Source organism: Polistes dominula, unplaced genomic scaffold, assembly GCF_049000335.1.
Source record: "Polistes dominula isolate Pdom_NZ unplaced genomic scaffold, Pdom_raw_medaka contig_37, whole genome shotgun sequence".
Taxonomy (NCBI): Eukaryota; Metazoa; Arthropoda; class Insecta; order Hymenoptera; family Vespidae; genus Polistes; species Polistes dominula.
In genome coordinates this window covers 1,677,501-1,702,182 of record NW_028301169.1, presented here as the reverse complement: position 1 = coordinate 1,702,182, position 24,682 = coordinate 1,677,501, and the positions used below count along the sequence as shown (strand labels likewise).

Here is a 24,682-nt window from a genome sequence, read left to right as displayed (position 1 = left end):
GTAAACACCGGATGAGAAGAGCAAGTAAAAAAAAATAAAAAAAAAAAACGAAAAAAATATATTCAACGTGTTAAATCGAAATCATAAATATTACAAATATTTCAACCATGTTATTTTGTTATTTTCATATAAAAAAAAAAAAAAGAAAAAAAAAAGAAAATAAAATACACCAATAACGAGGAAATAAAAAAAAACACGTGGAAATTGTGCGACGGTAACTTGTAAAAAAAAAAAAAAAAAAAAAAAAAAAAATGAGAGAAAAAATGATCGTTCCCATTTTATTTATACATACATACATACATATATATATGAAAAAATTCATTCGTATAAAAAAAAAAAAAATAAAAAAGAAAAAAAAGAAAATTTGGTTTAACACGAAAATCGTTAAGCGAAAAAAACAAAAAAAAAAAAAAACGTTCGCATGTGTGGTGTGGTGTTTTAACCGTATTTGAAAAATGTAAATAATCGTTTATGATGCTGACGAAAAAAAAAAAAAAGAAAATATCGAAACAAAACGAAATGAAACGAAATGAAAACAAGAAGGAAAAAAAAATGAAACCTACAATTACAAGAGAAAGAAAATAAAATCTAAAAAACGGAAAAAAAAAAAAAGAAAAGAAAAAAAAAAGAGCAGTAATGTCGTCGAATCGTAGCTCTTTTACGAAAAAATCAACTTTAGGATTATCAAATAATAATAATAATTTAATAATAATTATAATTATAAGTATAGCGTAATAGGATATAATGATGATGATGATGATGATGATGATGATGATGATGATAAAAGAAGAAGAAAAAAAAGATTAAATTAAAAATTAAAAATTAAAAATTAAAAATATCAAATAAAATAATTAAAATATAAAAATATTGAAAAAAAAAAATTAAAAATATTAAAAAATAATGCAAGAGACTTTGATGATTACGCGTAAGTGCGTAAAACAAATCTTTTTTCATAATCTAAGTATAATAATAATAATAATATAATAATAATAATAACAATAATAATAATAATAATAAAAATAATAATAATAATAATAATAATCGATGTGTACCTAAAAATACATGTCGTGATAATATGTGTCGCATAAGTCGTTCTCAGGTGTGAATAATGAACAAGTTTAAATCCAATATGTGGACGAATAGGAAAAAAAAGAAGAAGAAGAAGAAGAAGAAGAAAAAAAAAACAAAAATAGGCCACCATGAATTATCATCGTCCTGCCATGAGTGAGCCTCATGAAAATGTCCAAAAATTATTGCTTACGACTTCGGGTTTCTGTAAATATTGTATAATCCATGTATAAACATTTCTTTAGCTATAAAAACGTATCATTGTAGTCAGACACGTTACGAATCATTATAACTATATCACTTCAATAATAAACCATTATTATGAGACAAAGATAGATATAATACGTTTTCAAAATATTTATTTCCTTGTTTTTTTTTTTGTTTCTTTGATACCTTACAATTTTCCGATCAATATTTTCAACAAAATTTAGTCAGTTAATTGTGATGCTTTCTCCATTTTTAATCTGTTAACACGTTGAGTGCCGTGTCAGTCATTAGTGACTGACGATGAACTCCAGTACAGGCCATGTCAGTCATTGGTGACTGACGATGAACTTCAAGTACAGGCCATGTCAGACATTGGTGACTGACGATGAACTTCAAGTACAGGCCATGTCAGGCACATGTGTCTGACGTTCACCTTTCGTTTTGCCACACGTGGCCTGACGAAAAGTTCCGTAAGAATTTACGTGGCACTCAACGTGTTAACAGGGGAATTTTCTTTTTTAATTACGTACCTTTTTTATTATTTATTTATTTATTATTTATTATTATTAATGCTTAGAATAAATGAAAAAAACTATGAAATATATATTTTTATCGTTTATTTATACATAAAGTACAAAGGTTTGTACCTTTAGTTTTAAAGCTAAAATTTTAATTAATTAAATTGGTTCTATCTAATTAATATTTTTTCAAATTGGACATGTTGGTAACATTGAAATGTTATCAACAGATGTTGTTAGAAAATAAAAATTGAATAAATCGATGAAACCCAACGTTGGTAAAGAAAAAATCTACTTAATCCATTCTACGTTATCCAATATCATTCATATTCGAATTGTTTATATCAAGATAATAATTAACAATAAAAAAAATAAAAACTTCGTATTGTAAATTAAACATTTGAAATATTAAATATATAAATTTTATAACTAACGAATGATAAATCAAATTAATATTAAAAATGTCTTACTATGTTCATGTCACGTACGACATTATCGGCAATTTACTGAAATATCATAGTACGAAAACTATTTTTTTTTTTTATAAACAAAAATCAAATATCAAAAATAATGAGTTGTCAAATAGATTAAACAAATTATATCAAATTTAGAAAATTTGTTTTTAAATAATTCAAATAAAATATTAACACGTGAGTTAACATTTCAATCATTTAATTTAAATAAATTCAAACGCAACTATTATTTCAATAATTAATTATATAAATTTATGAAAAAAAAAAAGGAAACAAAATATTCAATATATTACATAATAAATATTAATAAATAATAATAAATATTAATAAATAAATATATATTCAATATATATATACATAATATTCAAATTTCAAAACATGTAGATTATTCTGTAAACGTACACATTTACATCATTTATTTTCAATTTTAATTAAATCATTTTGTTAATAATATATTCTATAATTTATAATATATATACATATATATATTAAAATTATTAAATTTTATAAATAATTGTTTATCTTTTTATTTCAATTTACCATACTCGATCAATACAAAAATCATCAATATTTTTATAATAAAATCTTCTTTATAAAATAGTCATTTTTTCTATCCAATAAACAATTGTAATATTATATTTAATTTTTATACAGTATACTTTAATTTATATATACTTTTATAAAACAAAATTAACTTTACAAAATTATGTTTATATGTGAATTATATGTGAAAGATGATTCAAACCTGGCGGTTTTTAAAAATAAAACGAGACAGATAAATAATGATAAATAAAAGATAAAGATAAATAAAGTAAGAGTGAGAAATCAAACGACGTGCGCCAGCGCGCGCGCGCGCGCATTTTGATATCGACCCAGGGGGGGTGGTTTTCTATTCCCTCCCCTTCCCTCCCCTTTCTCTCCTTGCCACCATAAATAAAGACAGTAGGAAGAGAAGAGAAGAGAAATCCGCAGGGCATTCAATTGCAGTTTGCCGGTACGCGGCAACGCCTCGTCCCGGCGCTTAAAAGCGCGACGTGGTTAAAAACCGTCTTCCAAAAATAAATAAAATAAGAAAAATATAATAAAAAGAAGAAAATAAAAAGAAAAGAACCCAGAAAAAAAAAAAAAAGAAAAGTCATCGGTAATATTTAACGAACATATTTCAATCGGTTTCATTCAAATTAATATATATTTTTTGGGGGAACGAAGTAAGCAAATCAAGAAAGGAAAAAAAAAAAGTGATCGTCGTTATGTTAAAGAAAAAAATTATTTATTTATGAATTTTCGATGGAATATTACGTACGTTACTCACGTACGTGTATCTACGAATGAAGAAAATTAAAAAAAAGAAAAAATTAATACAAACAATTCTTTGTTCAAAATGATTACGAAAGACGAACAATTTAATTTCGATATATTTTGTCGTCTGATTTATCGAAAATATCAACGGTGTGAATAAAAAAAAAGAAAACAAATGAACAATATTTCACATTAATGAATATTGTTAATTCAAAATCTTCATATGTCTCTGCTGCTGTTGCAATTTATTGTTAGATATATATACATATATATATATTGATGATCATTGGTGGTATGAGAAGATGAAATCAATGTGCAATAAGAGAAGATTCGATTAATCATTTGTCAACATATCCAATATTGAACATATCGTGAAAATAATATATAGAATAGGACGAGATTCATTTATTAATAATAAATAATCGGAATATTTAACGCATATCTTCAATGAGAAATTAATTGAAACATCGAAACAAGTGCATCTGAACTGCATTGGAACGTTATTTTCGTACGTAAGTGTTTATATATCTCTCAAAATTGCCGCATAGTGATATATATATATATATATGCTATAATGATCAACTAACATTATATATATTTTTATGTAAAACTGAAAATTCAAATGATCCAATTACAACATTTTTCGATCAATAATTCAAATATTCCAAAAAGAAAGAAAAAAGAAATAAATAAATAAATGAATTATTTCAAATTTTCAACGAATTATTTCGAAAAGAAAAATTGTTCAATCAACACACAAAGGTATGTATGTATGTATGTATGTATGTATGTATGTGTAAATGAATATTGATAAATTGCAAGAAAAATATTGTTAATAAAAAATAATATTCTATTGCAGAATATTCAAATGCAAATGTTTGTAATAAAAAAAAAAAAAACATAGATATCAATTTATTAATTAATATTTTATACAAACATTCTCTGTGTGCATTCAATTAACGATCAAATAAACGAAAGAGAAGGACAATATAAACAAATGAAAAAAGAAATAAACATATTGCCACGAGTATAAAGTTTGAATAATTTCTAACTGAAATGTTAATTGAAACATTGATAAACAAAGATGAATTCAACTGAGATATCAATAATATTCTTCTATACTGCATTTTGAAACACACTCAATACGTGTTTTTAACGTAAATGCATAAATAAAAACATGTGAGTAAAGAAAATATAATTTGATCAATATTTCAATTAAACGATATGAAATCATTTGTTTGTTTGTTTGTTTTTTGTTTTTTTGGAATACTTTACAGATCATAAAATAATCGATTGTTTAAAGGATATATCAAAATAATAATATTCATGCAAAATTGCATTGATACGTTTACAAGGGAATTTAAAGTTAAATGGCTAAGGGATAATGAACAAACTTATTGATCGTAAATCATTATTTGATTTATATCTTATCCGGTATGAATTTAATTCAAGTTCAAATTTCCGAAAATTTTTTTGTTGTTGTCGTTCATATACGATAATAAAAATGTTATCTTTCGTTAGATATAAATTCAATTTATATGAAAAACCGTTAACAACTTTTTGATATCATTTGATAACTGATATCAACTGGTCTGTATTTTTGGTGAATGTCATACGATAAATCATGTATATCTTCAATATTGTCCTATATCTTAAACGTTCAAAATTGGCCAATACGCACATCCGATCTGGTATGCGTAACAATCTTTTTGCAAACGCGGTAAGTGAAAACTGATCCTTAACTCCATTACATTTTTCATTGATAATGATCTTACGATTTTTCATCAGGCAGTAAATCGCGGTGAGAAAAACGTGCAAATTAATGTACGCCATAATACCACCAATGTTTTATCCGAATCTAAAAAGCATACTAATATTTCTCGATTACAAAGATGGTTAATAGGAATATTAATTTTCCTGTTAATGTTCATCTTAGTTATCAACACTTATTCAACAAGACAATTTCGTATTACACATTTTGGTAATATCGAGAAAGAAACCATAGAAGGTAAGTTGAAATCTTAATATTGTTAGAATAATTTCAAAATATAAAATCAATGAAAGATCATTTTCATAGATAATTATGAAGAATCTTTCATGTCAATTGAAAATACCGGATATCTGGTTAGCACCAAAGGTTGTAAAATACCAGCGATGGAACCATTTGATCGAGCAATTATGCGTTTTATTCAAAAAGAAAAGCCAATAGTATGTAAAGCTGGAACCATACCGCCATTGATCGAATCAAATAATTTTCTGGTTTATGTAAATCCATTGTCTCGAATGCTTTATTACAACCAATCAACGGATATCGTTAATTGTTGCTGGAACTCCTTCGAACGTATGAAAAACAACGATAATGCTAACACGTTAGTATGATATAAAACGTAAGGTTAAGGTAAAAAAGAAAAAGTATCAACTATCATTTTGATTGTACAATTTGATTTCAAATTCGTCATTTAATTCTTCTATTGACAGATATAACAACGATTGTTATTTCTTCGATAAATCTAATCAGGTTACGGCGGAATTTATAAGAGTCATATGTTGGCGTGGAAAAGAAATAATATATAAAGATTATCATGCATTTGTACCACGTAAACCGGACGTTGAAAAAAGATGTGAACTTGCTGTGAAAACGAATCCCATTGAAAATCGATTAAGTATTTTGGTGATTGGGATTGATTCGGTTTCGAGATTGAACTTTCGTCGAAGTATGCCAAAAACTGTTAAACTTTTGGAAGATTTGGAAGCAGCTGAAATGTTAGGGTATACAAAAGTTGCTGATAATACTTATCCAAATCTCATAACTGTGTTGTCTGGCTTAAATCAAGACGAATTGGAAAAACTTTGTTGGCAGCATAAGAAAAAAACGTTCGATGAATGTCCATTTATTTGGAAAAACATGAGTTCTGCTGGATATAGAACAATATTAGCTGAGGATGCATGTCACATGAGTATATTTAATTATTTAAAACCAGGATTTAAAGAACAACCTACGGATTATTACTTACGACCATTTTGTATAGAAAGTGAAGGTGATATTGGTAATACCAATAAATTGAATGCTAATCTTTGCGTTGGTACGAGATTAACGTTCGATAATCTTATCGATTATACTAAAAAAGTAGCAACAACATTCCCGAATGATCTTTATTTTGCATTTACCTGGATGGCTAGTTTGACACACGATTATTTAAATTACGCGCAATTAAGTGACAAGAGTTATCACAAGTTGATTGAATTACTTTCGGAAAGACAATATCTCAATAATACCGCTTTGATAATGATGAGTGATCACGGTTTGAGATTTGGACAATTTCGTCAGACATTTCAGGGTAAGATGGAAGACAGTCTTCCGTTCTCCTTTCTGGTTTTACCAAAATGGTGGAGAGACAAATATTCCGTGGCTTGGGCTAACATGCGTAGAAATATGCGAAGTTTAACAACAGCGTTCGATGTACACGAGACTTTAAAAGATATAGCGGATCCTAGAAGAATTGAAGAGGATACTTTGAAACAACGAAATCAACAAATTTCCAAAGGAAATGTACCACGTGGTATAAGTTTATTTTTACCTATACCCGATCATAGAACATGCAATATGGCAGGAATACCAGGTAACTTGTGCATGTGTCACAGATCGGAAGATGTATCCCTCGATGACATAAGAGTTAAAAATAATGTTCAATATTTGATGAAAGTGTTGAACGACATGTTAAGGAAATATCCGCTTTGTTCCATGTTACATTTACGGACGATCAAACAAGCCAAAATGTTGGCCAATGCTAAAGAATCTTCTTGGATCGATTATTCGATACAATTTCAAACATATCCCGGAGAGGCCATATTTGAAGGTATGGTGCGTTATAGAAAAGATGAAAAATCTTACAATCTGTTAGGAACAATTGGCAGACTTAATGCTTATGGTAGCCAAAGTGCGTGTATGACCGATTTTAACATGCGCCTTTACTGTTATTGCCTTTAGGCACGTCACGTATCTGATCAATTTTAGATTGGTGATATTTTGTAGTATTTTAAATAAATATACCATAAGTCACATTAAAATCGTAACGTTATTTTTACTCACCGATATACTTGTGGGATGAAACACCTCTCCATATTCGAATAAACAAAGTAGACATTAGTGAACAAGTTGACAACATGCATCTACTGTAACTTCCTTCTTCTTGCAGACAGACAAAACATGCTAAAAACAAAATTTACATTCTTTAGCAAACTATCATAAAGTAATACGAATTTTTGCATAAATTTTAAATATGTTAAATATAAAATTAAACATTATACTAACCAAATGTGACAATTGTTGTAACGAAAATGATCTATAAAAAGTGACGATCGTTAATAGAATACACGATATTAATATTATCGATAGAAATGTCAACTTAATGTTGTGATATTGTTAACGTTTTACGGTAAATTTATAATAAATCATATCACGTTTACTTTATACGATATTAAATTTTGAAATAGATCACTTTAATTACAAAGATAACACTTTTTTACGCCATTACTTTTACACGTTTAAATGAAACAATAACGCGCTAAAAAATTTTTCTCTACAACGCCATCTAGTCATCTATTTCGAGCATTTTCATTGGTCGAAATGAATTTATTTGTTGGAAATACACTAGCTCGCTATTTGATTAAATCATTTTTGACAATCGCTTATTTGTCAATATTACATTAATGTATACACGCAAAGGATTGATCTTTATATAAACAAATCATTCGTAAAATGAAATTTATCGAACATTAGAAATACGTAATACCAACAAATTAGAAATAAACTACCGAAAAGATAAGTCAGCATATCTACTTCAACTAGTGTGACGTTTACATAGCAATATTTTTAGATCTCATCTGTGGACCAATCACGAACACCCACGATTAACGGGGTGTTTGTTGTAACTTCAGCTGCGATGGCAGCGATTAAATTTATTTCGGTGTTTTTGATAAATTTAGCGATATGTACAATAATTACGTTGGCAGGGTAAATATAAATATACATTATGTTATTTAATAATCCTATTGTTTTTAACTGTAAATCTTTCCTTCCTACATAACCTGTCTTTCTTATTAAATAACAATCTTATACTGCATGATCATCAATGACATTTCTATTAAATTCATAAACATTGTGTTAAAAATTTATTAATACATTTCATAAATTCAATGAGAAAATTTAATTAATCAGTATTTTAATGTTTCTTTGTTATTTTTTTTTTTATAGGAGGGATTTTTACAGTATCCTCAATGTTCCACGTAGTGCAACAACAAATGCAATAAAGAAAGCATATAGGAAATTAGCCAAAGAATTACATCCAGACAAAAATAAAGATGATCCAGATGCTTCTCAAAAATTTCAAGATTTGGGAGCAGCTTATGAAGTACTCTCTGATCCTGAAACGAGAAAAATGTATGACCGATGTGGAGAAGAGTGTGTGAAAAAGGATGGCTCTATGGATAATTCAAATCCTTTTGCAAGCTTCTTCGGAGACTTTAGTTTTCATTTTTCTGGAGATAATAATCATCAACAAGAAACACCTAGAGGTTCCAACGTTGTTGTTGATTTATCTGTCACACTTGAAGAATTATACAGCGGCAATTTCATTGAGATAACTAGAAATAAAGCGGTAGCTAAACCTGCCAAAGGAACGAGAAAGTGTAATTGTAGACAAGAATTTGTGACAATTAATTTAGGAAATGGTAGATTCCAAATGATGCAGCAACAAATTTGTTCCGAATGTCCAAACGTTCAATTTGTAAATGAGGAACGAATATTAGAAGTTGAAGTTGAACCAGGAATGGTCGATGGACAAGAAACTAAATTTACTGCTGAAGGAGAACCACATATTGATGGCGAGCCAGGAGACTTAATAGTAAAGTAAGTTTTTAAATGATTATTATAGAAGATAGCATTGATAAAATACATTGTCATTTTATTTTATTTTATTTTAGAATTCAAACGGAACCACATCCAGTTTTTGAAAGAATTGGGGATGATTTGTACACAAATGTAACTATTTCGATGCAAGATGCTTTAATAGGTTTCACTATGGATATAGAACATTTAGATGGACATAAAGTGACTATTCATAGGGATAAAATTACAAGACCAGGTGCTAGGATCAGAAAGAAAGGAGAAGGAATGCCTAATTATGATAATAATAATCTTCACGGTATTCTTTATATCACATTCGATATCGCATTCCCTGACAAAGAGTTTACGAACGAACAGAAAGAAGGTAATCTATTCTATAAGACTAATCATTTATTATTGTAAATATCTTTGAATTTGAAAAATGTAACATAATAATTGTTTCTTTCTAGAAATTAAAACACTTCTACAACAGAAGTCTGTGAATAGAATATATAACGGAATAAAAAAAGTTACAGCTATGTAAATATAAAGTAAAAAAAAAAAAAACTGCCTAGCGTGCAACATCATTGAAATGTCTGTAATGCCATTGAATTTTTATATAATTGTGTACTAGATCGGAGCATTTAACTATCCAAAAATATCAACAGGATTGATAATTGATCTTTAGTTCCGATAAAATGATATGTGTGTAATCGAAATGATTCGATCACTTAAAACTTCCTCTTTAATCTTAAAAGACTGTATGTTACGTATGATTTCTAGTGTCAGTGATTTGAAATAATGAAGATACATAATTAAATAATTATTTAAATAAGTTATTTTACGTTCAAGCTGCAAGAGTGTTGAATGAATGTTTCAAATAAATGAAAGAATTTCCATTTAAATAATGAAACTATTACTATAAAAGCCGATAATGCATTTTTAAATAAAATGTTTAACATTGACGGCTTAAACATAGTAATTTAAATGAAATTTATTAATTTATTATTTCTTTATAAATTAATTAATATAATTATTTATTTGATCAATATTAATAATTAATTAAATTGATCAAATAAAAGAAGAAAAAAGAAAACATATATAAATATATATTACAAATAATTATAATAGAAAAAGATTTAATTTGTGTACAGATGGCGTGTTAGTAAAAAGTCTTGAACATATAGATACCTATTTAATTTTGACAATCCTAAATCTCACGAAATGCATCCTTCCTTGTATAAACTCAATTATAAAACGCCCCTATAGAATATTTGTCATATTACAATTTATTTGATTTGTGGTTAGTTCATTCAGCGGTAAACCGACGGAAGTAGGCCAGTGATGCCAGAACGTGAGATTTTTCCTACGCATGCGCACTATCTAATCCTCAGTAACATATACACTTCACTCAAATATGGGGTATCATTAGACCCCCGTGACAATTAAAATACGGTAGAAATTCCAAAAAGAGAACATTTTTAAAAGAAATAACATATTTACACTACAATTCAATATATTATATAATATTACGCGACTCACCTTCACTTTAACGAAAAATACAGGAAACGACTGGCGAGGACCCCTTACGCATACATACTGTTGCAGATAGATACGTCTATGGAAACTATAGCCGTCAAGCTGAACGTCACCATGCGCATGCGCACGAAGGCTCCCACGTGGGAGAAAATTTCACGTCTTGGCATCACTGCGGTAACTACGTAATCAAACCAATGCATTTCTTCGTGCAATACGTGATAACTGATCAGCTGATATTGGTATTATTTAGTTACTTTGTAGTAACTGTTATAGTGAAAGACAACTAACGGTTTATCAAATAACATCAAAATGAACATCATTAAAAATACATTTGAAATAAATTTAATGGAAACGACAATATCTCAAGTAACATGACAAAAAACGTATCGTTATATCGTACTAACGTTTATAAAACTTAGGTTAGAAAAAATAAACAATAACGTTTAAACGATGGAAGAATATATGCATTTGTGGAAAGGTGTTGATAAATTATCATTTACGTTTGGCAGTAAGCCTAATGGTGTAGTCAACAAGTTAATTGTCATCAAGGATTACATTTTTGTAGCAACCAGTGATAATTATTTATATTACGGTGAAGTATTATTGGAAGATGATAAATTTCCAACGCTTACTCTTAAAAGAGCTCAATTTGATGCAGTTGATATTGCATCTAATACCGATTATTTATTCATTATTAATTCCAAAGGTCATGTATTAAAAGTTAATCCTTATGATTTGAACGTCGTTGAAACAATTATTCTTAAAGAGGATCCAAAATGTTGTAGTCATGGGTAAGCAATTAAATTGTTAATTATTTCATTGATTATTATTGAACAATCAAGTTATTTATCATTGATTATATTTTATAGATATAGACAAGAAAATGAAATAATTAAAGTTAAATCGATAGCAGTTAATGATACTTCAGCGTTGTTCGTTACTGAAAATGGACAACTTTGGGCAAGCGGAAATCAACCAGAGATAGATATTAATAGTACAGAACCTAAGAAAGTGAAATTTTTTGATGGAAGAACCATAACTCAGGTTGCATGCGGCTCTAATTTTAATGTTGCTACTGTAAGGAGACAGACTAAAACTATAAGAGATGATACTGATAGTGAAAATGAATTAGAAGAAGAAATTTTTGTTAATTCATGTCCACAATGTCTCAATAATATTATGTTAAGTCCTGCTAGCATAACATCGTCGGATACTTGCCCAATGGGACTCCATGTTCAACAATTTAGCGAAGATCGTTCTACTAATTCTATTAGTGCTTTATCTACTGCCAGTAAGGAACACGATATACCTCTTCTCGAAGAATGTGATAGAAAAGATCATAATGTTGTTACAGAAGAAGACGAGGAAAAAGATTCAATGAATATTTCAGAATTAGATAAGGAGGAAAAGAAGAATTTAATTTTTATAAATAGAGAAGCAGCAAAACAGTTCTTATCCAGACAATTATCTTGGGTCTCATCTTATGGAAGTGTAAAGGAAGAGCTCATCGATAATACAGATAATCCAACCAAATTAATCAAGCAAAATGTTTCTAATATGGCTAGTTTTGTATATGAAGGTGTAAAAAATGTGGGTGGTAAAGTTGTTACTCTCTCAAGACATATGAGTGGAAGTTCAGATATTAACGAATTCAAAGAGGACAATATTGAACAAGTAGAAGAACAAGCAGCTGGAGAATTGTCTAAGCCTGGTACAAATAATTTAACACCACTTAGTTTACGTTGCGAAGAATTTCCTTGGTCGTCAAGTACTGGATCATTGGAACATGAATTATCGCAGCAAGGATTAAACGAAAGAATTAGTGTTCTGTCTCGTACAGGTAGCAATATATTATCCACTGAACTTTGGACGTGGGGTGATGTGCAATATGGACAATTAGGGACAGGAGATAATATTAAACGAGTAAGGCCAATACTGGTAGCAAAACTCAACAACACAGGTCTTAGAAAAATTGCCTGTGGTGCATTCCATGTTATTGCATTGACTTTAGATGGTAGAGTATTTGTTTGGGGAAGAAATAATTTCAAACAAGTTACATTAAATTCAACGACAGATCAAAGTGCACCTCAGTTATTTAGTACAAATTTATATTCTAATGAAAGAGCAAAAGATATAGCAGCTGGTTCTGCTCATAGTTTAATAATGATGCATCATGGTTTATATTTCATGGGACAGTCAAGGTATTAATTTTATTTATTACTTTGCATTAAAATCACGACAATATTTAATTGAAATGAATTATTGTTTTAGTAAAACTGCTGAAATGTTTCAATTGGATGTAAGATCAATTAAACCATCGAGCACAAAACAAATTTTTAGTTCTGGACAATACAGTTGTTGTTCCTTTTTAAACGAACCTGCAATAAATATAAATGAAGATTTAGTGAATAATCAAATATTTTTAGAACAGATGATAACAGTTTATCAAAATTTAATAAAACCATTTCAAAAAAAGTGGGTGCAACACAAGAATCAAATGTATATGAAACTATGTGCCGTTGTTATACAGAACTATTGAATTTCAGTGTACTTAATGTTGTTAGTCTATGGGATTATTTTCAACATATTAAACAGGCATATGAAGTTGTAATAATAGCTAATATAGAAGAATATTACACAGTTTATAAATATTATCTAAATGTAATTTGTGATATTATTTCTTTTGGTGGCTTTATATACATTGCAAAAATAATAGAAGTACCCAAGATAGTGTCAAATTTATTTATAGATAAAATGAAAGGAAATGGAACGAAAAAAGTAAACAATGAAATTGCGATAACCATGGCATTGCAGCATCCATTGAAGAATCTCGACAGGTAAATTTCTTTCTTACCAATGTTCTTTATTTTACATACAGTTATACATTACAAACATTTCAGGTACAAAAATATGATTCAAAGTTTAATGAGAAGTAATGGACAACAAATGGGTATCGAGAGATTGCACGATGCACTTTTGAAATGGGAACAATTGTGCGACGAACAAGAAAAACGACAAAAAGAAGCTGAAACTACGAGATCATTTTGGGAAAATTCTGGAAAAGTAGGAGAATTATTGAGATCACCTGAGAGAAGACTTATCAGAGAATCACGTTCACATCCTATAGCATTATTCAATTCTGGAAGATTTTCAACACATTGGTTTATTTTGTTAACCGATATATTTATCCATGTTAGTGGAGCTTATCATACGGTGCATCCACTTAAAACTCTATGGGTTGAATTATTACCAGATTCTGAATCTTTACAGGTATAATAATAATATAATTGTATATATATATATATAAGGACTTGTTTATAACATCAATATTTATTTTAGAATGCTATTTCAATAATAACACCGGAAGATAGTTTTGTATTATACACTCCAACACCTTCTGAACGTAATGATTGGTTGCATGCTTTACAAAATGCAATTAAATGCAGTCTACAGAGAGTAATTGGAAATACTCCCCCATTAGTACGTTCAACCTCATTCTCTTTCACAAAGCACAGTCTTTTCAAGGATGCAAAATATATTGGTATGTTAAGAAATGTACTTTACAAAATACAAAATTCTTACAAATGTTTAATACTATATTTAATTATATTACAGGCCGTTGGTTAAATGGTAAACCACATGGATCTGGAAAATTAGAATGGTCTGATGGTCGAGTATACACTGGTCAGTTTCATAAAGGTGTTATTTGTGGCAGCGGTAAAATGGAAATTCCAGCTCAAGGTATATACGAAGGGCAATGGAAAGATAGTCAACAAAATGGTTTTGGAACTATGAAGTAAATATATACATATTTTACTATTTTATTTAAAATCCTTCTAAAATAATAAATTTATTGAAATATTGACAATATTTTAGATATGTAAACGGGGATATTTACGAAGGATATTTTAAAGATGGATTACCACATGGGCATGGTGTTAAAAAGGAAGGTCATTTTATGGCTTCTGTAGCATCAGTTTATATCGGAGAATGGACTGCAGGTGTTAAACAGGGATATGGTATTATGGATGATATCATGACTGGTATTTTATTATTTTATAAATTGAGAATATAAATCGTAATTTCACATTAATATATTATTCAAATGAAATTTATACATTTTTATATTACAGGAGAAAAATATTTAGGATCATGGAACAATGATATGAAACATGGTTCTGGATTGATAGTCACACCTGATGGTATTTATTATGAAGGTGCCTTTAGTCAAGATGTCCTAATGGTTTGTAATTAATTTCATATTTTATTTATGTATTATTAATATCTCTAACACATAATTTAAGAACAAAATCTATATATAAATATATTAACATTAAGGGCTATGGAGTTATGGTGTTTGAAGATGGTACACATTACGAAGGAGAATTTAAATCTGCAGGAATATTTTGTGGAAGGGGTGTTCTAACGTTTCGCAGTGGTGACAGATTGGAAGGTAATATAAATGGAGCTTGGAATGAAGGTGTGAAAGTTGTAGCTACTTTACATATCAATAAAGCTAGTGGAAATGTTTCGACTAATTCTAAACCGATGTAAGTAGTTTGTATGACTTATTGTAAATGCATTCTTTTTCTTTTTTTTAATTTAGATAACCTTTTAAATATATCCCATGAATGCTCACTTTAAATAATCTACTAACATTTTTTACAATAGTTAACTGTAAAATGATATGCGTTTGATATTTTTGTTAACAGATCTTTTGGTAAATTATGTGTAGCACCAGATCAAAAATGGAAAGCTATATTTAAACAATGCTATCAACAGCTTGGTGTAACTGAAACAATAGCTAAAGCTAGCTTCAATGAAAAGTTCGTAGAGACGCAGAAAGCTTGGCAAAATGTAGCATCAATAATAACGAAATCTCATCAAAAGACATTGCAAAGAAAAAAGATATCTGGTAATACGTCTACTAATAAAGATAAAAATAACGAAAATATTGATCAATTGGATAAAATACCATGTTTTGGTAAAGACAAACTTACCATACAAAGTTATAAAGAAGTACATAAATATTTGGTACAAGCATTTGAAAGTCCACATCATCCGTTGGGTGCACTATTGACAGAAATTGCTACAGTTTATACAGCAACTTATGGCGGTGTAAGAGTACATCCTCTTTTATTAAGCCATGCTGTTACAGAACTTCACAGTGTTACGTTAAGAATTTATGATATTGTGACATTATTATTTCCTGCATTATTAAGAGGTGGTAAGGAATACGTTTTAGGATCTGAAGATGATGATAAAAATGAAGGGTATGTTTATACACAGACTTGTTTAACAATTCTATTATTTTCTATCTTTTTTTTTTTTATTAATTGGATTAAAATCTAATATTTGATTAGGCAAGTAATAAGTGCACCTGCTATATTACATCCAATATTATTGCCACGTGTGCATTCTGCTCTTTTCGTATTGTATGCTTTACATAATAAAAAGGAAGATGATGCCTATTGGGAAAGATTAATGAAATGGAACAAACAATCAGATATAACTTTAATGACATTTTTAGACATTGATCAGTGAGTGTAATAATACATGCACATATGTATATTTAAAATATTATAATTATTCAATATAATAAATATATATTATAAATTAATTGTAGAAAATTTTGGAAGGAAGTGGCAACAACTAATTTTGGGGAAAATTCATATCAGAAAGAGTCACATTTTAGTGAAGCCATAGAAGCATTACAGCAATTAAAAACAACTTTTTCTCCATTAGAAAAATTACTCGTTCTTAAAAATACCTTTGAACAAATGACACAAGTACGAAAATAATAATATTTGATATTATTATTTATTAAATTCTACTAATTGTAATAATAAATATTTGATGGACCTTTCAGGCAGTTCAAAAACATTTAGGTTCAGCGTATATATGGACGATGGATGCATTATTCCCAGTATTTTGTTTTGTTGTAGTACGTGCTAGTGTATTGCAATTAGGTAGTGAAATACATTTTATCGAAGATTTTATGGAACCACATTTACAAAATGGAGAACTAGGAATTATGTTTACCACGTTGAAGGCTAGTTAATATTTTTTAAATATATACTTTAATATCATAATAATTAATATTTAATAATAATAATATAAATCTTTTTATTATAGGCATGTTATTATCAAATACTGCAAGAAAAAACGAACGCCGTTGATTAAAATATTTATAATATTAAATAATAGTCAAAATGAACACAAGTGCATGATATAGAATTAGTCATTTTAAATGAACAAATTTTCTGTTATTTATTAAACGATAATGTATTTAATATAAAAGAAATAGTACTATATATATATATCATTATGTAAGTAAGGCTACATTTTACCTCATATCTTTATAAATTGAAAAACAGAAGAATACATTATATTACATTATGATTATTATTATTATTATTATTATTATTATAAAAAGAAAAAAACACATATTTGTTACAAACAGTTCGTGTAAATTGATTGTTATAAAAGATTGCAATGTGAAAGTTTTATATAGTGTCGTCGTAAATCATCTTTTATTCATATTTAAATATGTTATACGTGTAATACAGGTAATAATTTTACATATCAATTTATTTAATATTTATATTATATAATACATATACCACACATATACGCTTAAAGGTACAAAAGTATTGGAATGTGAAAGAAATTTATTCTTTGAATTAATCGGTGTCCAAATAGTTACCATTTAACAAATTATATAAATATTTATACTCATTAGATAATCGATATTTAATTTATTTATATTAAGCATGTCTTCTTTCTCTCTCTCTCTCTCTCTCTCCAAGCTATCATTTTCAAGAGGCTATAATAATAATAATGTATAATCTGTGCATTTTGTTTTTTTATCATTTCAAATAAGTGAAGTAAAAGAATTCATATTATAAATAATGAAATATATATATATATATATATATATTATTATATATATATAAAATAAATAAAATGACTGATTCGTTACATGTATGGTTATTTCAATTATAAATAAAAATAATGGTTTCCTCATTAAAAATAAAACAATAGCGTATTGTAATATTGTTACTTACATTTCAAATATTGCCGCCATTTTCAATATAAAATCAACCAATCACTGATCCGAATTTGGAATCTTCAATATTTTGTAATTATTCTTTTCTTTTATTTCAATAATAATAATAATAATAATATAACAATTTTTATAACTTTTTTTTAAATAAATACAAAAAAATATAATTTATTTAAACATTAAAAAACATGAACTCTCGTAGCTGTAATATTTCATAAATATATTTGTACACTTGTTACTATAAAAATAATTTCTAATTACGTATAGAATAAATCTGATATGTCAAATTGATCAAAATAAAAGGTATATATAATTATTATTATATAATTACTGATATCGAAAAAAAAAATAAGATCAAGATATAATTATGAGATTTAATACAATACGTCAAATTCATAAACAATTAAATGTCATTGGTATTCAAAATAGAAGGTTACATTTTTGTTCGTTAAAAGTACCTTATGTTAGTACTGTTTTAAAACATTCGATTGAGAACAAATTTGTTACAGGTATATTTATCAATTATTTCAATGTTCTATTCATTTTAAATATTTAATTTGTATAATGTATTACAGCAAAACAAGTATTTTTTTCTCAAATACATTTAATGCAAAAGGAGAAGCTGAAATAATGTCTGGTGAAAATAAATCTTTAATTGTTAATTATAATGGTATTTTAGAAGCACAAAAAGACAAAAGTATTTTAATTATCGATGTAAGAGAACCATCTGAAATAAATGAAACTGGAAAATTACCAGGCAGTATTCACATTCCAAGTGAGTCATTTATATTTGATTATTATAAACAAAATGTATAATTATTTTGAAATTACTATAGTGGGAGATGTTACGAATACTTTGACAAATATTTCTAAAGAAGATTTTGTACAAAAATTCAACAAATCTAAACCTGATAATGAAACCAAAATTATATTAAGCTGTAGATCTGGTAAGAGGAGTGGTATGGTACAAGAAGAATTACAAAAAATAGGATACAAAAAGTATATGCATTTTAATATAATTTTTCAAGAATATATAGGGTGTTTTAAAATATGTAGGTATAACTTTAGGACTGGTCTTAAAAACAAGATCATATCAAACATATGGTTGTACAAACTTATTTTATTTTAACATACTGCAACCATTACTAAAGTTATTACTTATATATTTTGAAACACCATGTATATTCCATATATTTCTAAAATTGAATAACTAACATGCTTTTGTTTTCTAGTGTATACAATTATATAGGTGGTTGGCTCGATTGGGAGAGTAATCAGAAATAAAATAATTAAATATAGTGATGTTATCGTTAAAAATATATGATTATATATATTGACATGATTTTTAATTTATAATATATATATATATATAGAAAGGAAAAAGATTTTGTGAATGAATAAAAAAATTATTATTTTCTAAGATTCTGATTAAATATATATAAATATATACAGATTGTACAAGAAATTTACATTGTACACATTAAATATGAATTAATAATCTACAGTAAGATATTTAAACAATATTATTTACAAAAATCATTATATCTTATACTTATGATTATAATACTTATATTATCGTATAACACAAATATTTTGGAATAATTTAGTCTCGAATTTTTAAAAAAATAGTAATGAGTTATTTATTTTTTTGTTCTTGTGCAAGTTTTTGATTAACCATTTCTTTAAATTGTCGTAGTATAAGGTTCTCTCTTTTCTGTCTTTCTTCTTTGCTAAACATTGCCAATGCTCTCTTCTCATCTGCAGAATAGATTTGATTTTCTTTACGAATACGAACTGCCTCCATTCGTCGATGTCTGTAATATAAAAGAGTTTTAGTTAATCCTTAATTATAGTACAAATTATTAAGATAAAATTTAGAATAAAAATAATGATTAATATTATATTACCTGCTACCACTCATGACGTAACCAACAGATTCATATGATGCAATTTCATCAGATGTAAGACCAATTTCACCTCTTCTAGGAATACGTTTACCTTCTGCAACATAAGCTGCCATTGCAGCACCTTCTCCAGGTAACAAAGCTTTTCCAAAATCTTTTGTAGATAAAGCAACGTGTGGTTGTTTTGGTTTAGTCGGTCCAACCAAACCTTCGTTTCCACTTTCATCAGAACTAGATCCTTTATTATTACTTTCTGCTTTAATAGTTTCTATCGTTTTTTCTACCCATTCTACGCTTTCTTCTGAATCACTTGCAGAACTGCTAGAAACTTTCTTCTTCTTCTTACGTTTGTGTTTCTTTTCTTTCTTGGATTTTTTCTCTTTTTTCAATTTTTTACTTTTCTACAAAATCAAAATTTATTTTATTTATAAACAGGGTAAGAAATGTAAAAGATAATTGATTATTTAATTATTTACCTTTTGTTTATCCTTTGATTTTCTTTTCTTATCTTTTGGGAGTATGTCATCCTTGTACTTTTTAATCTCATCTTCCTCGTCAGAACTAAAATTACACAAAATGTACAATTTTGTTTGTAAACAAAGTTTGTAAAAATATTAACATCAAAATTTACAATTATTTATAATTATTACTAATGAAAACTTACTCTTCTATTCGTGTAGGTGATTTACCCCAAACTCTGTCAACACCACATAACCCAATTTGTTCTCGATCTCGTCTTCGAGCATCCATTGTGATAAAAATATTGAAATAATTCAAAATTTTATTTCATATTATTTAGTAATAATTATTAAAAAACAAATAAGAAATGAAATACTATAATTTTTATAACTGTTGATATTTCTACATTAGTAATCATGCATATGCGGTGCATGCGCGGTTTCCACCAATCCCATCGTTGCATCGAATAATGTTGACTCTCTACCAATCACATGAGCCGTATGGAAGAAAGCGCCATCTGGAGATTATTCAAAGAAATAATGTGTACGTATAATCCTTTGAACTCGATAGTATCTATAGCATGTAAATAATTACTAAAAATGAAAATCATTTACATTATTTTTCTTTTACATATATATAATTAATATATTTAATATTATAAAATAATAATCTATTATATGCATAAATGTTTAATGTATTTTTAATTGATTATCTATTGAAACCTATTTGTATCTGACAATATATTATTGTATACAGGGTAAGGTTATATCGTATTTAAAAGTTGAAAGATGGCGGTAGTGTGCCGCTCGTGTGCGATCACATTCAACGTGCCGCATCTCAGACTGGAACAAATGCAAGGGTGCTCATTGCATTGAATAGACGATCGCTAATCGTGGATTATAAATTTTTCCGGTAATTAATAAAAAAGGATAAACAGATATGAATTGACATCCTGCGTAAACATTTATACCATCGGACGTATACTTTCGTTCGCTTTTAATCCACACTCACATTACTAGGTGAGTAAAATAACTTTTAACGCATGGTCCACGTTTTCTAAAAGCTGCTGTGCCTTTTAATACATTTTTGATATTATAATGATGTCAAATTATTATCTTGTATAAAAAAATATGAAATTACATTTTATTTATGTATTAAAATTTTAATCGAATTTTCATTATATAAACAAAAATATTATTACATTTCTTTCAATATGAAGAAACATTGCATGCAATTTCATGTTATTGCACTAGACACATTTTTAAAATAATTTTACACATTGTTGCATCAAACATGATTATTTATAAATAAGTTCACGTTAGTTTTATTCAATTAAATTGATTAATATTAAGAGTTATTTATCATTATTACATTATGTTTATTATTGTACAAACTAATTTAAAAGAACATATTTATTTAATGTTATATATTGTCAGTAACTATTTTCTCGAGTACTGACAGTAGTACTTTACTAATTAACATACACTTTGATATTTTAGTTTACGATTATCACTTTTGTCATATATAAAGAGAATAATCAGTTAATGAATAATTTAAGTAATGAACTTTGTCTTGAAATGCATTATACTTGTTAACTGATCATCACCTACTATATAAAATGATTATAAAAATGTGAATATTAATATTGTTTATAATATTTTTAGGAATGGAGTGTGGCACGGGAGATGTAGCCCATATATCAGCAGAGCTTGCTCGGGTGGTTGAGGTGATGATGTCACCGAATATATCACAACAGCAACGACTAGAAGTTTACAATGCTTGTGAAAGATTTAAAGAGACTTCACCACTTTGCGCTCAATGTGGTTTATATTTGGCACAAAAATCACCCAACAGAAGTCCAGTTGTTCGTCATTTTGGTTTACAATTAATGGAACATTGTATTAAATATCGTTGGACACAAATATCACAATCAGAGAAAATATTCATAAAAGAAAATGCAATGAAATTGTTACAAGAAGGTACAGAACCATTGTTGCAAGAGGAAGCTCATATAAAGGATGCTTTGTCCAGAATTGTTGTTGAAATGATCAAACGGGAGTGGCCACAACAATGGCCAACATTGCTATCAGAGCTTAGTCAAATTTGCACTAGAGGAGAGAGTCAAACAGAATTAGTTTTACTAGTGTTCCTTAGATTAGTAGAAGATGTAGCACTGTTACAAACTTTGGAATCTAATCAGAGAAGAAAGGATATTTATCAAGCATTAAATTCAAATATGGCGGAGATCTTTACTTTCTTTATGAGACTAATGGAACAACATTTTTCGGAATTTCAAAAGAAAAATTCCATTGGTCATACAACGGAAGCTTCTGCACACAGCAAAGTAGTTCAAGTAAGTATCAATACTCAATGCATTTTATAAATTTCTTTTTCTATTTAATCTTATATATTAAAATGTGTTTGTGAAACAGGTCATTTTAACTACAATGGCAAGTTTTGTCGAGTGGGTATCGATAAATCATATAATGGCAGAGGATGGAAAATTATTGCAGATATTGTGTTTGCTCTTAGCTAATCCTATATTTCAATGCTATGCAGCTGAATGCCTTTTACAAATAGTTAATCGTAAAGGTAAAGCCGAAGATAGAAAACAACTTATGATTTTATTCTCAGAAGAAGCTTTAAGATACATTTATGGTGCTGCAACTGCGCCTACACCAATTGCCAATGTTACTGATTTTCATGACAATCATTATTTATTTTTGAAAAAATTAACATTGGTGTTAACTGGAATGGCAACTCAGTTATGTTCACTTTGGGGAAAGGATGATGCATGTTGTATTCGACCAACTCATTTTAGTCTATTTCTGGATACCGTTCTGACATTCACCATGTATTCTAATTTAACATTAACACATTTAGCAAATGCAATATGGGTCATGTTTTTTAAACATGAACTAATCAAAAACGATGCCTTGCTTTTAACATACGTTCCTCAATATGTGGAATATACTGCCCCAAAACTTATCAAAATAATATATCCTCAAGGTAGAAATACCAATGGAACGTCTCCTTACTGCCTTTCTGAATATGACTCGGAAGAAGAATTCAATGTATTTCTTCATCGATTTAAAATTGATTTGTTAGAAGGATTTCGAAATGCTACAATGATAGCACCAATTGTGACTTTTACTTATGTACAACAATGGTTAACCGCTAAAATAACAAAAGGTATGGCAAATTTGCAATACAAAAGTGATCAAAATGATTCCGAATATCTCGAATGGGAAGCTCTTGCTCAAGCTTTGGACTCCGTCGTATCGCGAATTTTATTAATCAATGAAAGACCCAGTGTACAAAATGGATTACAACTTTTAGAATTGTGCCTTAGTTATTCGCCACGAGATCCTTGGTTACTCTCAGCTTTGTTATCATGCATTAGCGCATTATTTGTATTTTTATCAATGTCAACCGGTTCTATGACTATGCCAGGAGTTGCCATTTTACCAAGAGTTTTGGAGAAGATATTTGCAGCTGTTGTGTTTGAAGTGCCAGGCGAAACAAAAGTCACCCGATCTAAAGCAGCTAAAAATGTTAGACGTCATGCAGCTAGCCTTATGGTTAAAATCAGTTTGAAGTATCCGTTGCTTCTTCTGCCAGTTTTTGAACAAATACGTACTATGGTTCATGGTCTGATCATAGAACCAAGTCCTTTATCCAGAATGGAAAGCATCATGCTTTATGAAGCATTACTTTTGATTTCAAATCATTTTTGTGATTATGAAAGACAAAATAGATTAGTCGCTGAAGTTATTGGAGAAAGTATTTCGAAATTTGTTCGATTTGGATTAGAATCATTTAAAGAACCAATCGATTTTATAAGATTTATAGGATTAGACAGGACCCCAGTGGAAAATTTAATAGATGATCCATCAGCACAAAATCGAATTGATCTCATGATTAGCATTTGCACTGTGTTAAGTGTAGTTAAAAGGTGTTCCATTCCTGAGGATCCAGATCATGCGGCAAGAGGTGGTTTTGTTGTTGCACTCAGTGAAAGTGGTAATCCAGTTTATAGAAATCCTGCTGCAACACACGTCATTCCTATTTTACCCACTCTATTTGCTTTACTTAGAACAATGAATGGTTTGTTCACACCAGAAGCCATATCAGCCTTGTCTGAGGTAAATTGTTCATAAATTTTATTTCACAATATTTATTATCATATCACAATGTTTAATTAATACATTTTTCTTTTATGAAGGGTTACAAAAATGCACATGGACTGGTAGAATCCGAAAAGG

The 24,682-nt window shown here is 28.2% G+C and overlaps 6 protein-coding genes across 10 annotated transcripts in view; 5 read left to right on the top strand and 1 right to left on the bottom strand.

Moving 5' to 3' along the window:
* Positions 1–3,215: 3,215 nt before the first annotated feature.
* Positions 3,216–7,633, top strand: LOC107069440 (uncharacterized). 3 transcript variants are annotated; one of them, XM_015326761.2, is made up of 7 exons: positions 3,216–4,327; positions 4,425–4,744; positions 4,843–4,999; positions 5,087–5,285; positions 5,354–5,573; positions 5,643–5,934; positions 6,044–7,633. In XM_015326761.2, the coding sequence occupies exons 4-7, from the start codon at positions 5,190–5,192 to the stop codon at positions 7,551–7,553; spliced, it is 2,118 nt and encodes a 705-aa protein (XP_015182247.1). In that variant the 5' UTR covers positions 3,216–4,327; positions 4,425–4,744; positions 4,843–4,999; positions 5,087–5,189; the 3' UTR covers positions 7,554–7,633. The 3 variants fall into 3 exon arrangements, with proteins under 3 accessions (XP_015182247.1, XP_015182249.1, XP_089035205.1); XM_015326763.2 differs by having other exon boundaries at positions 4,843–5,285; positions 5,358–5,573; XM_089179079.1 differs by having other exon boundaries at positions 4,843–5,285.
* Positions 7,634–8,394: 761 nt separating this feature from the next.
* shv (DnaJ heat shock protein family member shriveled) lies at positions 8,395–10,635 on the top strand. The gene is made up of 4 exons (XM_015326764.2): positions 8,395–8,579; positions 8,820–9,473; positions 9,548–9,834; positions 9,920–10,635. Exons 1-4 carry the CDS (start codon positions 8,509–8,511, stop codon positions 9,991–9,993), a joined length of 1,086 nt encoding a protein of 361 aa, XP_015182250.1. The 5' UTR covers positions 8,395–8,508; the 3' UTR covers positions 9,994–10,635.
* Positions 10,636–11,169: 534 nt separating this feature from the next.
* Positions 11,170–17,412, top strand: Als2 (Amyotrophic lateral sclerosis 2). Its single transcript, XM_015326760.2, is given in 15 exon segments — positions 11,170–11,779; positions 11,858–13,189; positions 13,260–13,462; positions 13,465–13,825; positions 13,889–14,258; positions 14,328–14,529; positions 14,604–14,784; positions 14,865–15,031; positions 15,122–15,231; positions 15,327–15,538; positions 15,701–16,261; positions 16,352–16,528; positions 16,615–16,777; positions 16,858–17,040; positions 17,124–17,412. Coding segments are annotated over 15 exon segments (4,611 nt in total). The 5' UTR covers positions 11,170–11,438; the 3' UTR covers positions 17,172–17,412.
* A 608-nt stretch (positions 17,413–18,020) lies between these two features.
* Positions 18,021–19,575, top strand: LOC107069443 (uncharacterized). 3 transcript variants are annotated; one of them, XM_089179078.1, is made up of 4 exons: positions 18,021–18,129; positions 18,630–18,829; positions 18,891–19,053; positions 19,287–19,575. In XM_089179078.1, exons 2-4 carry the CDS (start codon positions 18,685–18,687, stop codon positions 19,336–19,338), a joined length of 360 nt encoding a protein of 119 aa, XP_089035204.1. In that variant the 5' UTR covers positions 18,021–18,129; positions 18,630–18,684; the 3' UTR covers positions 19,339–19,575. The 3 variants fall into 3 exon arrangements, with proteins under 3 accessions (XP_089035204.1, XP_089035203.1, XP_015182251.2); XM_089179077.1 differs by lacking the exon at positions 18,021–18,129 and adding an exon at positions 18,220–18,357; XM_015326765.2 differs by lacking the exon at positions 18,021–18,129 and adding an exon at positions 18,413–18,563.
* LOC107069444 (uncharacterized) lies at positions 19,461–20,871 on the bottom strand. The gene is made up of 4 exons (XM_015326767.2): positions 20,623–20,871; positions 20,435–20,519; positions 19,962–20,359; positions 19,461–19,868 (listed from the first exon to the last, which is right to left on the bottom strand). Exons 1-4 carry the CDS (start codon positions 20,706–20,708, stop codon positions 19,691–19,693), a joined length of 747 nt encoding a protein of 248 aa, XP_015182253.1. The 5' UTR covers positions 20,709–20,871; the 3' UTR covers positions 19,461–19,690.
* Positions 20,872–21,196: 325 nt separating this feature from the next.
* Positions 21,197–24,682, top strand: part of Ranbp21 (exportin-5-like protein Ranbp21) — an 8,205-nt gene continuing 4,719 nt past the window's right edge. Inside the window, exons 1-4 of the mRNA XM_089179190.1 lie at positions 21,197–21,436; positions 22,082–22,770; positions 22,850–24,562; positions 24,643–24,682. The exon at positions 24,643–24,682 is cut by the window's right edge and continues 215 nt beyond it. Of these exons, the coding sequence (XP_089035316.1) occupies positions 22,084–22,770; positions 22,850–24,562; positions 24,643–24,682 (2,440 nt within the window). The 5' untranslated portion in view covers positions 21,197–21,436; positions 22,082–22,083. The remainder of the gene's footprint in view (positions 21,437–22,081; positions 22,771–22,849; positions 24,563–24,642) is intronic.

Bases quoted from the DNA above. Each gene is read 5' to 3' on its own strand.
- shv (XM_015326764.2), top strand. From the start codon at position 8,509: ATGGCAGCGATTAAATTTATTTCGGTGTTTTTGATAAATTTAGCGATA. The intron at 9,474-9,547 runs GTAAGTTTTTAA...ATTTTATTTTAG, and splicing joins CCAGGAGACTTAATAGTAAA to AATTCAAACGGAACCACATC. The intron at 9,835-9,919 runs GTAATCTATTCT...GTTTCTTTCTAG, and splicing joins TACGAACGAACAGAAAGAAG to AAATTAAAACACTTCTACAA.
- LOC107069443 (XM_089179078.1), top strand. From the start codon at position 18,685: ATGTCTGGTGAAAATAAATCTTTAATTGTTAATTATAATGGTATTTTA. The intron at 18,830-18,890 runs GTGAGTCATTTA...AAATTACTATAG, and splicing joins AGGCAGTATTCACATTCCAA to TGGGAGATGTTACGAATACT. The intron at 19,054-19,286 runs GTATATGCATTT...TTTGTTTTCTAG, and splicing joins CAAAAAATAGGATACAAAAA to TGTATACAATTATATAGGTG.
- LOC107069444 (XM_015326767.2), bottom strand. From the start codon at position 20,708: ATGGATGCTCGAAGACGAGATCGAGAACAAATTGGGTTATGTGGTGTT. The intron at 20,520-20,622 runs GTAAGTTTTCAT...GTGTAATTTTAG, and splicing joins TCACCTACACGAATAGAAGA to TTCTGACGAGGAAGATGAGA. The intron at 19,869-19,961 runs GTAATATAATAT...TTTATATTACAG, and splicing joins TACGTCATGAGTGGTAGCAG to ACATCGACGAATGGAGGCAG.
- LOC107069440 (XM_015326761.2), top strand. From the start codon at position 5,190: ATGTATATCTTCAATATTGTCCTATATCTTAAACGTTCAAAATTGGCC. The intron at 5,286-5,353 runs GTAAGTGAAAAC...ATTTTTCATCAG, and splicing joins ACAATCTTTTTGCAAACGCG to GCAGTAAATCGCGGTGAGAA. The intron at 5,574-5,642 runs GTAAGTTGAAAT...TCATTTTCATAG, and splicing joins CGAGAAAGAAACCATAGAAG to ATAATTATGAAGAATCTTTC.